General features: G+C 35.6%; 2 protein-coding genes across 2 annotated transcripts in view; both read left to right on the plus strand.

Moving 5' to 3' along the window:
- The first annotated feature begins 3,668 nt into the window (after positions 1–3,668).
- LOC113232862 lies at positions 3,669–4,654 on the plus strand. The gene has a single exon (XM_026467720.1). It carries the CDS (start codon positions 3,849–3,851, stop codon positions 4,629–4,631), a length of 783 nt encoding a protein of 260 aa, XP_026323505.1. The 5' UTR covers positions 3,669–3,848; the 3' UTR covers positions 4,632–4,654.
- A 7,232-nt stretch (positions 4,655–11,886) lies between these two features.
- LOC113232731 (protein TonB-like) overlaps positions 11,887–13,445 on the plus strand; it is a 7,454-nt gene continuing 5,895 nt past the window's right edge. Inside the window, exons 1-2 of the mRNA XM_026467509.1 lie at positions 11,887–12,458; positions 13,266–13,326. Coding sequence (XP_026323294.1) covers positions 12,327–12,458; positions 13,266–13,326 — 193 coding nt within the window. The 5' untranslated portion in view covers positions 11,887–12,326. The remainder of the gene's footprint in view (positions 12,459–13,265; positions 13,327–13,445) is intronic.

The raw sequence follows: 13,445 nt of genomic DNA on the forward strand, positions 1-13,445 counted from the left end.
ATTGTTCACTTTTATTACAGTAAAGCCCGTTCACGATCATTTGACTTCAAGTTTGTAAACGCTAATGGATGTAACGTGTTTATTTTGTCTACTTTTAATCAAATAAACCTTTAGGGATCCTCAACATTTTCGGTTGGTTTATTTTCGACAAATGAATTATTCTAATGTTATTTTCTATGTCAGTGGATTTGTTCTCTTAAAGTTATTGATCTAAATAATTCAATAAATCCATAAAAAAAATTCTGTGTGTTAAAAATAATCCTTTAGTGTAATTGCGCACTTTCCTGCAAAGAGTGGGAAATATGGCAAATAATCTTTCTGAGAGATATGATATTTGATGATATTACAAAAATGTACAAAGTGAAAATGAGTTCTCATAATGTTCCATAGACATAGTACCTACAAAATGGAATAGATATCTACGTAACAGATGGAGGATAGCTTCACGTGGATTCAGAAAAATATATACAATACATGTCGCATTCCTTGTTAAAAATACTTTTAGATCTACTGTGAATCATAATGATTAATTATCAATCATTAAAGTTTTCAAAGTACTGAACCCAATATATTAAAATATACTGTTTTGTGAGTCACTAATGCACGATAATTTGATGAACGAAGTGTTGTTATTCCCTATAGTAGGTAGAAGTTTTCTGCCTGGGCTTTGTAATTTACTATTTCATAGACATGTTCGTGACGTTATTAACATCTAAAGGGTGTGGTTTAGTCTATAGTTAATTTGAGCTACCATGTTTGACGACATTTGACAGCGTGTTCCCCACACGTTACCATCAATAGAATGCTCATCTTCTCGTCCGAATCTTCCATCAGTTCATTCTGCCCGCCCCTTTTTACCATCAGACATCCAAATATGCGACGAAACATCATCCTTACTACGCCATTTTCCCTTCTGGCGTATTAAGCGCTTTTCGTCATCTTTTATTATACACACAGTTCAGGAACGAAATTCCCAGCCTGTGACAGTCAGTGTTAACCAAATACATACAACCCGAATATCTTTAAGGTGTCACTGAATCTGAATCATGATTGACATCGTTTGGGAGGACTCTATCTTTGTTCCATGGTTAGGTAATAGGCAAGAGCAGGCAGAGCAGTAAAGAAAAGAATACGAATATTATTTGCGAGAATTCAAATAACTGTACATATCATATTAAGTAGAACTTCAAAAGACTGATTGGCTACTTTTGATACTTTGACGCTACAATTTAGAATATATCCACCATGGATTTTGTGGTATCCACCGATGGTTATAATAATGGTAGCTGTCATACAGTATATAGTATATGTCGTAGTTAGTGCTTGTCCAAATAGTTTGCTTGAGATAAGTGACTGTCAGATTGGGACCTAGATTAGAATATTTATTTGTGGTAGGTGATTGTTTTTGATTGTACTTACATTAAGTCCAAGGCCTAATTTGTGTGAAAGAAGGCATACGTAATCTTCGTTGTTGCATCCGTGTTAATCATATATAACAGAACAGTGAACATAATTGGGTCACCTTGTATAATACGAGAATTGTATATAAAATGTAAGAGAAGTAACAATTGATGAAAAGCGAGACAGAAAAAGACCGAGGATAAATTAAATAAATCAAATAAAAGTGAAGATGAACATGGGTTTGTAAGGGAACAAAATTAGATATTTTATTCTTAAATAATTCGTTTCAGACTTTTACATTAGCCTTTTTCAGGATTTTATATAATCAGATAAAGTACATTATATCGTGTGACATATTAACACTTTCTTTAGACAATATCCTTAGGTGTATTGTATATTTCTTGTAAGAACGTTACTTAATAGTAAATACCTAAACTGTTTGATCTAACAAAATAGTTTTTCCCGCTTCTGCTCCGACGACTCACCTCAAGTACATTATTAGTATTAATTATCAGAATGATATCCAGAATCGATTCAACATTATGTCAAAGCGCTTTGCTTCGCGTACGGCGAAAAATACTCTTCTAATGTTGTTAACAAATATTTTTGAACCTTCCCGTATAAAGGGTCGTGTTACTACGTTTGTAATAATAGTAGTGTCCTTGAAAGAAAAACAGATCACTATCATGTTTGTTTCCTATTGACATCGTAAACACTGGGATCGACTGTGGGTTATTCCCAAACCCTCCTAGTGTACATATAGCAATATACGAGTAATTGTACTATGTTATCAGTAAGAGCTATGACATGAACATGGGATATCTCTGTATAGAACGCCACATTTACCTTAAGGGATATGGAACGACTATATTAACGGATCCTGGGTCTTGATTTCAGTCTACGATATAAGTAAATTATCGTCTATTTTTCCTCTTCTAGGATATCTGTTGTTTTATACTTTGAAATACATTGACTAGCTTGCGGATAAGCAGAACCTTACAAAAGTCTTTTTTTCCTTGACGAAGCGGTCATTTTTTAATAAAAAATATTATTACCGTTGAAAAATAAAAATGGAATCCAAAATTTTATTTTCATTTTTTTTGCTTCTTTAGAATTGTAGCGATAGATACATGATGACATTTAAAAAAAAATTAATGTAAGTTGATGTTGAAAAATTGGATAAGATTAAACATGTCAACTATAATAATGAATGAAAGATTCAAGATCTGCAAAATTGACCACTTGCATTTTTTTTTGTACTGCTAATAAGTTCGACGATCATATTTATTATATAGTTTGAATGTTTGACAGAACAATTTTTCTTCTGATTTCTCGATAGATGCTCAGATCACCATAAGTGCCCAGTGGTACTTTTTACTACAGAGCGTTTTAAAGAGAATGAAGTTTATAAGGTATAAATCTTAAATCTTATTAAAGTCAAATACAATTAGTAAAAATATTCCTATTGTCGTAGGATAATGTGTTTTACCATTACATGATTTTAGCATTCTAAAGCCATTTTTATAAAAATATCTGAATTCCAAAATATGGACTAAAGGTGCATTCAAATTAGCCGCTGCGCTGTTAGATGCGCTGTAGCCGCGCTGCAGCCGCGCGGCGGTCGCGCGATAGTCGTGCTGCTGGAGTGCGACCAAATTTTTAGTGATGTTTTATCTTTCGACTCAGTTACACGATGGATTCTGACGAAGAAACGTTACTTTGACTTATTTTGTAAAACTGGAGAAAAAAAATTAAAAAGAATACCAGAACGTATTAGAATCCGTTCGTTACCTTTATTTTGTCAAAATAATCAAAATGAATGAATACTACCATTAAATAGTTATAAAACTTTTTCTCGATTTAACTCGATTTACGAAAAATATTTGCAAATAGTTTTCGTAAATCGAGTTCACCTTGTTTACGGGTTTTTATGGGATTTTTATGTTTGTTTAACACTAGTCTTCACACTTGTATTCAGAACCTAAAGATATATAGTTAGGGGGGTCAGAGTTCTTGGGGCACACACTTCACGTATAGGTATTAAAAATGACTCGCCTGCTATGTTTTTTCATTTGTAGTTTTAGTTTCAAAATTGTCAATAAATTTTCCCATGCCTTTTTTTTCAGTCGATTAGAATAAATGGCGGAACTGATATCCCACATTGCAGGGTGTTGTTTTGCATGCTCTATAAATTCTTCAACTCGATTTTCGATCATCGTAGTTAATTTGAAAAATTAACATGTACACCTCACTAACCTTTTTTTTTTTTTTGCGGGTAGTCGCCTCATAAGCATCAAAGAAAAGAGCTCCTCTATTAAATTGTAATTTTAATTACTTACATTAGTATTTTCTTATGTATAATCACAGTTAATTGTGTTCACTGACCTATCTCACTCGCCACACAATCAATTTTCCACTTTAAACACTTTGTGCACAAAATTTCACAAATGGACCTGTCAGCCAAACTTGCTTCCAACCTGGACGACTTACAGAAGATGTTTGAGTCAAGAATGGGGGACTATGAAGCCAAACTCCAGGCTTCGGATACTTCTCCTGCTCACCGCAATATTGCATCGCTTTCCCAGGACTTCAGTGAGTTCAAGTGTTTTGTACTTCAGACTATGTCCAAACTTAAGGCTCAGATCGAGCTTATATCTTTGGGTCTTGACCGCCATGAAACATTTTTGCGCAAAAAGGTCCTGCTTTTCCATGGTGTAGCTGAGAACAAGGAAGAACAATTAAATTCAGTAATTGTGAAATTGTTGCATAACCAATTGCATTTAGCGGAAATCCATGAAAAACACTTACTGGCTTGTCACCGTTTGGGACCATGGAGATCCTCACAAAGTAAACCTAGAGCTGTGCTGGTTCGATTTGGTGATTTCGAACTTCGCCGATCTGTCTGGGACAGTAAAACTGCGTTGAAGGGCTCTGGTATCACCATATCTGAGTTTCTAACTAAGGCGAGGCACTCCACATTTATCGCAGCTCGTAAGCACTTCGGTGTTAATCGGTGCTGGTCTACAGAGGGGAAAATCATGATCGTTCTTCCTGATAAGACCAGAACGAAAGTAGAGGCCATGGCTGAACTTCGGCCCCTGATTGCCCGATTCCCTGCGGCTGCAGCTGGGAAAACTGACGTCGCACAGGCTGCAGTAAATCCATTGGAGACAGCTAGTAAATCGACGAAGGGTTCTGCAGCTGCTAAGTCGCGTCGGAGGTTGCACTAATTGTGATTGTGATTTTTGTTTCTCGTAATTTGATTTCTTTTTTTATTGTTTTTTGTTCTTTGTGTTTAAATTAATTTTTGCATTATATGTAGGTATTTCTATCTTATTTCTGTGGTAGGTAACATAGCACCTTCTTTAAAGAAGTTAATTTTTTTCATGTTAAATTTAAATTTATTCTATCAAACCTCAGCTGTCAACTGTCAATGAATTTAGCTTTATTATTTTTTGGCTACGGCCTCTTGCATTATGTTGCTTTGTTCATGTGTATATTTTATTTCTACGGCGAGTGCTGATGGTTCGGTATTGTTTTAGTTATAGTTTGTACGTTGGTTTTTTTTTTATATACTATATTTTTATGTATTATTACTCATATATTTATTGAATTTAATATTATATTTTATTTTTTGTGTTAATTAATTGAACATAATAATATGGATGTTACTTTAGGGATAAATGATAGTTTTTACTCGTGCTCCTCATCTCCAAGCCATTTTCTTAGTGCTGATGACAGTAATGATTCCATAGCTTTGACTCTGCATGATCAGTTATCTTCAGCCTTCTTCAATTTCCCCAAAAATTTCAATGTTGTTCATATCAATGCGCAAAGCGTCCCCTCTCACTATTCTGACCTCCTTGCTTCTTTCATAGATTCTCCTGTTGACGCTATTCTTATATCAGAAACTTTTCTAAAACCTTCTCTTCCTTCTACTCATTTCAGTCTTCCCGGATTTAAGCTCGTTCGGAATGACCGGACGGGAAAAAGTGGTGGAGGGGTGGCAGTATATCTGCGAGCTGATATTCAACATGTTGTTGTTGATGCTTCTCCTAACTTATATTCTAACTCCGCGGAGCACCTATTTTTAAACATTTCCTTGCATCACAAGAAAGTGCTCCTTGCAGTTTTTTATAGCCCCTCCCTTAATATCGACTACTTTCAGTCCCTTGAGTGTCTACTCTCCGACCATTCTCCTTCCTTTGATCACACTATTTTAATGGGTGACTTTAACACGTGTTTACTAAAAAATGACACTCGTGCCCATAAATTACTTTCTCTAATTTCTTCTGTCAACTTGCATATTTTACCTTTGTCTGCTACTCATCATTTTCCCAACTGCACTCCATCTCTTCTTGATCTCATGATAGTCTCGTCCCCTGAGCATTGTGCGTCCCATGGACAGTTCTCTTCTGTATTTTCTTATCATGACCTTGTCTTTCTCTCGTATAAAATTCGTTTTCCTAAGTGTAAGTCGAAATTTCGTATTCTCCGAAATTTCAAGGCCATTGATTTGGAGGCGCTCAAGAGTGAGGCGGGTAATATTGACTGGACTCCTGTGTTGGACTGCGTAGTTATTGATCAGAAGGTAGCTTTCCTCAATGAAATTATATTAAGGCTTTATGATCGTCATGCGCCTTTAAAACGGGTTAAAATCAGACATGCACCTGCCCCCTGGTTATCACAAGATATTAAGATCGCTATGGCTCTTAGAGATAAGGCGAAACGACGCTGGAAGAGGCTTCCTACAGATGACAACCTAGCTCGTTTTAAATACCTGCGTAATCGCTGTAGTCGCTTGTGTAGAGATGCTAAGAGACGGCACATTCACGATAACGTTGAGAAATGCGATTCCACTCAGATCTGGAAATTCCTAAAGTCCATTGGGATTGGTCGTTCCACTGCTTCTGGTGATTCGTCCCTTCCTGATCTTAACGCGCTTAATAAACATTTTTCCCTACCCCCTGTTACTTTAGATAAGCATCGTAAAAGCGCTACCCTTCGCATTTTGGCTGACTATACTTTACCGGCATGTACCTCTTTCTCCTTCCGGACTGTTACCGAATGTGAGGTCAAAACCCATATTCTCTCTATTTCTTCTACTGCTGTTGGCAATGATGATCTCAGTTCCCGTATGATTAGCCTCATACTCCCTGAACTTGTCCCTATCCTCACTCATGTTTTTAACTTCTCTTTAGAAGCTAGTTCTTTCCCTTCTCACTGGAAACGCGCCCATGTTATACCTTTACCCAAAACGTCTAACCCAACTTGCCTTTCCGAATTCCGTCCCATCTCCATTCTCCCATTTCTATCCAAAGTCCTCGAACACATTGTCAACAAGCAGTTAATGTTGTATCTTTCTTCTAATAAGTTGCTTTCCCCGTTTCAGTCAGGTTTTCGTTCTGGCCATAGCACTGTGACTGCACTGTTGAAGGTAACTGATGATATTCGCCTCGCAATGGACAATGGTCTTCTCACTTTGCTTATACTTCTGGACTTCAGCAGTGCTTTCAACTCTGTGGACTTTGACGTATTGCTTGCTTCCCTTCGCTCTTTTAATATTTCTCCTTCGGTTATAGCTTGGTTCGACTCCTACCTCAGAGGCCGCTCGCAGTGTATTCGCTCTGACGAGGCTTCCTCTGATTGGTGTGACTTAGTTGCTGGCGTTCCTCAGGGTGGCGTTCTTTCTCCTCTCCTTTTCTCTGTTTTCATCAATTCTGTCACTCTTGTGCTGTCTTCAAACTTTCATCTCTATGCTGACGATTTGCAGCTATATCGCAGTTTTAAAGCGTCTGAAGTCGTTGCAGCCGTTGAAGCGGTTAACGCTGATTTACGAAGCATCGCTCATTGGGCTGAGTGTTTTGGTTTGTTGGTGAATCCCAAAAAATCACAGGCTATGATTGTGGGAAGTGGGTATATGCGTGGCATATTGCATCTAGATTCTGTCCCACCTATAGCGTATAATTCCACGCCTATTGCTTATGCTTCTACTGCAACTAATCTTGGCCTGCTTTTAGATTGTAATTTGGTTTGGACTCCACATATTAATGAAGTCAGTCGTAAAGTTCATTTCTCCTTGCACTCACTTAAGCGCCTCCAAAACGATTTACCTTTAAAAACCAAAATATGTTTAGCCCAAACACTTATTTTGCCCTTCTTAGACTATGCTGATTCCTGCTATTTGGATGCTACTGAAGAACAGCTAAATAAGCTTGAACGACTGCAAAACCTATGTATAAGGTTCATTTTTGGGCTTCGTAAATATGACCGAATTTCAAATTTCCGCAGTCAGCTCAAATGGCTCCCCATCCGTCTCCGCAGGAATTTGCATATTGTCTCCATTCTTTACAATATTTTACATAACCCTATGTCTCCCGGGTACCTGAAAGAGCGTTTCAGCTTCCTTAGGTCCCAGGATAAACCCTGTCGCTCTCTTGTTAGGACCCAGTTATCTTTTCCATGCTTCAATTCCGGTTTCTATTCTCACTCCTTCACTGTTCATGCGGTTAGACTTTGGAATGCACTTCCTATTACTGTTCACGAAAGTAAATCGTTAGCTATTTTTAAAGTGAGAGTTAAAGAGCATTATTTATCTACTATTCCATCCATATCTTAGGTATTATATTATAAAATATGTATTTATCTAAGTATTTATATAATTTAAAACAATTTAATATTTTTTATATTTTTTTTTTTTCTTGTTTTGTTGTGCACATATGCCCGTTCTTTTAGTTATAGTGTCCTGTATTTAGGTCTGCAGGAAGAAATTTCTATTAGAAATAAGCAGAACCTTTTGTTTTTAATTTCGCTTGTATTCTTTGTGACTTGTTGTATTTTTCCTGTACAATAAACTATTAAATAAATAATAAATAAATAACCGTGATTGCAACCGAGCGTGATTGCAGCGCGACAGTCGCGCGGCCGCCGCGCGGTTGCAGCGCGCTTCTAGAAATTGTATAAAAAGTGATAATCGTGCGGCCGCCGCGCAGCTGCAGTGCTGCTGCAGCGCGGCTAACAGCAGCTTTTTTTCTCACCTACAGAATTAAAAAAAAAACTAAATCATCCATATCGGTTTGACGTAGAATAAGCGCTAAGCATTTAGCATTTGTTCTTAAATAAATCAAATTCTTGAATGAAACTAATATTGAATAAGTACCACAATGTTTTACTACAATGATATTCTATTATTTTTTGTAAAATGACTCCACTAGTTTTTTATTATTAATACAAAGATTAATAACACTAAGAAAAAATATTTCGTTTCGGCTGGATTAGAACCAGTGCCTTCAGCATATTGTGGCTGATGCTTTCCTAACTTAGCTTCGAAACGAACCAGCAGAACTTACGGTGTTGCAGACCTTTATTTTTAGGTTTTTAAATGAAATAAATTTATTTTATTATATATTTGTTTTTTCGTAACAGAACAACGTAGATTCTTTACAGGCCCCACGATCACTACTGACTGTAAAGAGCAAGGATTTAGATCCGAAATAAATGTTTGATTTTGTATGTATAGCAATCCGGTAGATTTAAGAGATCGATAGATCAAATAGTGTTCAAATGTCAACTACATTTGAATATAAAATATTTTTTTGTGAAATGAATTACTTAGTAACAATATTGTCACTTGAGAAATACCCTATGAAACGCCCTTTTGCGTCACTAATCACATGAAGGTAATTGTTTTGTTTTCCGTTTGTGTTCGCTTCGTGAAAAACGATTATAGTAATAACACAGGCAAAATTAGTTGGGTTCATTTTAGGTAAAATATTGTTGATAATTATAATAATTGCAAACATATTTATTTTTTTAATAATTATCGAAAATAATTGTCCAGTCAGTATTATTAACAACACACTTAGTCGATATTGATTCATCACTTCCGCAAGATGGCTATTTAAAATTAGCCTGTATTTATTGTATATATTGTATTCTTTTTTTAACACAAAGCCAGATTTATTGCCAATGGCTATTATTCATTGTACAAACATAAAGAATACAACAACAATACGACCATTCTTCACCTGTACCTTTTAACTATTTATTAGCACTAATATCAAGTTAATTGGTGATAACAAAGAGTTAGTAAAAACGCAGTAAAAAGTGAGGACGCAAATTTGCACGGTCAAGCAAATTGCAATTGCAAATTTTCGATAACTTACGGGGTACCAAAAAAGTTTTATCTTGATTTTTATATAGCTAAGGTATTTTACATCAGTACACCAGCTGTGATACGGTAACCCATTTTGTTGCATCCTGTATGTACAGTATCGAATAAAAACTACAAATCATAAATTTTTTACAGCTTTATGAATAACAATAGTTCCAAACATATTGTTATATAGTTTAAATGTGAATGTAGAATGTCCTATGTATTGATAATAACAAATTTCTTAATAATATTTAGTTTAGAAGTTACCAATAATATCGCAATCAAATCAAATGGGGAAACTTTTAATATTGTACTTCGAAGGAAATTTCTTCCAAGTCTTCATCAATCAGGGCGACGATCTCAACAAGATGACGCGGTGAGGTTGTTAAGAAAAACTAAAGACATCATAAATGAGCGACAGAGTAGAAAACAGGTGTGTATTATGTCTCAAATTATTATACCAACCATATTATGGGGCACAAGTTTAATTTAGCGATAAAAATCTAAGTCCTTACTTTAAAAAGGAATATCGACTAACACGCTTTTGAGGACAATGAGAGATAATAATGTACCAGTAGGGTTAGCACAATAGGGCGCGACTTGCGCGAGAGCGACTTAGAGTGCATGATTTCTATGGGAGAAGTATCTCTCGCGCTCGCTCAAGTCGCGCCTCATCGTGCTAGCCCTACAGAGAAATCTCAAACCAGAGAATCCTAGTACTTAGGTTTTCGCGATTGTTACACATAAGAACCAACGTTTTGGACCCTTTACATGGTCACAGCTGGTCCACTCTGACCCCATGGGACCTGTAAAGGGTCCGATACGTTGGTTTATTAGAAAAAAAAAACAAATATACGCGATTTAGATAAAAAAAAATAGTTTCATTTGCTAGAGAATTGTCTGGAGTACCAGAGCAACGGTATTTATTTCAGGGCACTACCCAGAACACCAACACCAGAACCAATTTTACTTTATTTCCAAAATTGGTTCTACCGGAAATCCGGAACCTCCTCATCCAGTACCAACGATGCAAAGCGTTTGTTCGGATTGTTAACCAAAGACAAGGGATCTGTACTTCTAGAGTCTGTTAATTCGACGTTTGTTCGGATTGTTAACAAAATACAAGGGATCTATACTTCTAGGGTCTGTTAATTCGACCACATGAACTTAAAATGCATATTATATAAAAATCTTTTGAGTCATTATTGTTCATTTTTCAGATGCCAAGAGAAAATATAAGTCAAGAAATAATGGGCTACAAAACAGCAAAACACATATTTCAAGACGGGAACAAAACAAATAATCACAAGCTGTACTTAAGGTGGTTAATCTTAACAATTATTTAAACATCGTAACTGCTCAAAGTTATCATACTAAGATATATAAAAGAATATTTGACCATTATTATTTCAATATTTTTTCGGATCAATATTTTAATGGCAAAGGTTAAGTGTGAACACATTTTTGGTAACCGTAATCTTCGTAGTGTGGATTGCAATATATTAACTTCTGGCTAACATCCCCGTGCCCCTATTATGAGGTCAATTTGAAAATAAGTTCATGAAAATGGAAGTAAATTATAAAAAATAAATAATAAATAAAATAATTTCATTGCAAAACACAGAAAATTAGTTACCGAGATGTGCCTAACTCTCAAACTAGGATTCCCTGTACTATAGGGAGCTATGTTTTACTATTAATGTATTATTTAATTTATTTTTTATTTTATGAATTTATTATATTAAATTAATTTGCTACTTCACAAATCCAGTGAAAGTTAAATCCTGGAAAATAGCTGTGTTTAATTTTTTTTTGTTTCATGCTCTTAATTTTATCACGCCCTTTGCACAAAAATTAATATATAAAATACATTTTCGGCTAAATCGAACAGTCATCAGAATCAACAATTTCTACCTCCTAGAGCGGCGTATGTGATTGTAGTTAGCTAATTTTCAGTTTAGTATTCTCTACCTAATTTCGGTGTCTATTTTTATTGTAGAATTTTATTATAAAGTATTAATTAATATTGGAGTGTAGTATCCTGAAATATTATTTAATACTTCACGATAATATACTTTAATATTAAATTATAGTCCAGGATACTACACTTGAAAACTTAAATAATCAAAAAGTGTCACCGATATTAGATAGAGAAAATTAACCTGACAATTACCCAATTGCGCCATTTTATGGTGAAGAAATTAACAGTATGAAATAAGAAACAACACAGTTCAGTGGCTTCGTGGAGAGATTAATTTGCTAAAATTAATTTATATACATTTTCGTTAATCTTCGACCGATTGTCGAATAATCTAACGCTTGAAGATGCCTCATGCTGCATTACTGTAATAAAGGCAGCGATATATAATGTAGATAAGTGTAATTTCTCTTAAAGAGTATAAAGTAGATTTCTTCTTCTTTTTCGTTACACTCTTGACCGAGCTGTCGTAGTCGACCTACGGTATCCCATCTCTATCTGTTAATGGACTCCCTGGTGCATTCAAGGAAGGACCGCCCACTGCAGACTTTATTTGGTTGGTTCATAGCACGGGTGACCTTTCACACAGTCTAGTGCCCTCAACTCTGCCCTACACGATAAGATGCTCTATGGAGTCAAAGCTCCGTCTTGAGACGTATCCGAAGAGAAAGTAGATTAACAGTATATATAATTTATTCCAGCTTATAAAATGATACTGACCAAATACTCATTGTGTATTTATTACATGTTTCTTGTGAGGAACGTAGGGTCTTTGACTCCAGTGGTAGACTGATGGGTAACCTTAAAACAAGACAACTTTTGCCCATAAATAACAAATGGAATCCCGAGGTATTTGTGCATTATAGGAAAACAAAAGATCAGTATTATGACGCTGATTTATTTAGCAGAATAGAAAAACTCACAGTAAGTACAGAAATTATTACTTCACTTTTAGTGTTAGTTACAAAAATGGCTTCTGGTTTACACGTATTAAGTGACGCGTGTAAACAATCGCTTAACCAGCTGTTTAATGATCATTGGTTTGGTGGATAAGTAGATTAGAATCGAACCTATTTTTTAATGAAGTAGCCGGCCCTCTCGCAAGCGCGTGCATCCGTGTGCCATGCTAATGCCGGATGACAATTGATGGGCTTATGTTTTGTCGTGAAACTTATAGCTTCACTGAAACATGTGTAAATGTTTGACTACTTAAAATTAACGTAAAATTTCTTTAACACTTGGCCAAGCGTAAACCATCCACTATGCTCAGGCTGTAGGGCCAGAAAATGGAAATTGCAAAGTTCGTAGTGTCTGAAAGCATTATAGGAATGTACCAGACAACCACACAAAATGTGTGGTTTTAAATTAGGGAATTTCCTACTTTGTGAGCAACAAAACAACGAAATTCATTCCTGGACAGAAGAACCAATTTAGAAAAGTTCGTTTTCTAAATAATGATTCTGTCGCGAAACCACATCGATAACCACTAGATTGTGGAGATAGTAAAAAATGCTAGAGGTAGGTGATCCTTAGATGTACCGAAACACGCGAATCGTATAGCAATCAACGTTTTCCAGCTGACCTGCTGAATAGCACATCGAGCCGTATTCTTTTGTTCGAATAATGCCTTCAGAGCAAAGAAACAAGAACCTTGAATATGCTGCCGTTCGTAATCTAAGGATTTTTATGGAATGGTTCTTACAAACTAAACTCATTTATCATTGTTAACAGGGTACTATAAGTAGATCAACAACGCCACAACCACAAATGCAGCACCAAGTGAAACAACAAGGTACAAAACAAATCTATATAACAAGGTACATATAAACAAATGGTATTTAAAACACCGAATAATATAATAGGGGTTAAAGTATGAAATTGCCGATTTGTACTGAAAATCTAAATTGTTTA

This window comes from Hyposmocoma kahamanoa, unplaced genomic scaffold (assembly GCF_003589595.1).
Source record: "Hyposmocoma kahamanoa isolate Upper Pololo Valley unplaced genomic scaffold, ASM358959v1 78, whole genome shotgun sequence".
In the NCBI taxonomy this organism is placed as follows: Eukaryota; Metazoa; Arthropoda; class Insecta; order Lepidoptera; family Cosmopterigidae; genus Hyposmocoma; species Hyposmocoma kahamanoa.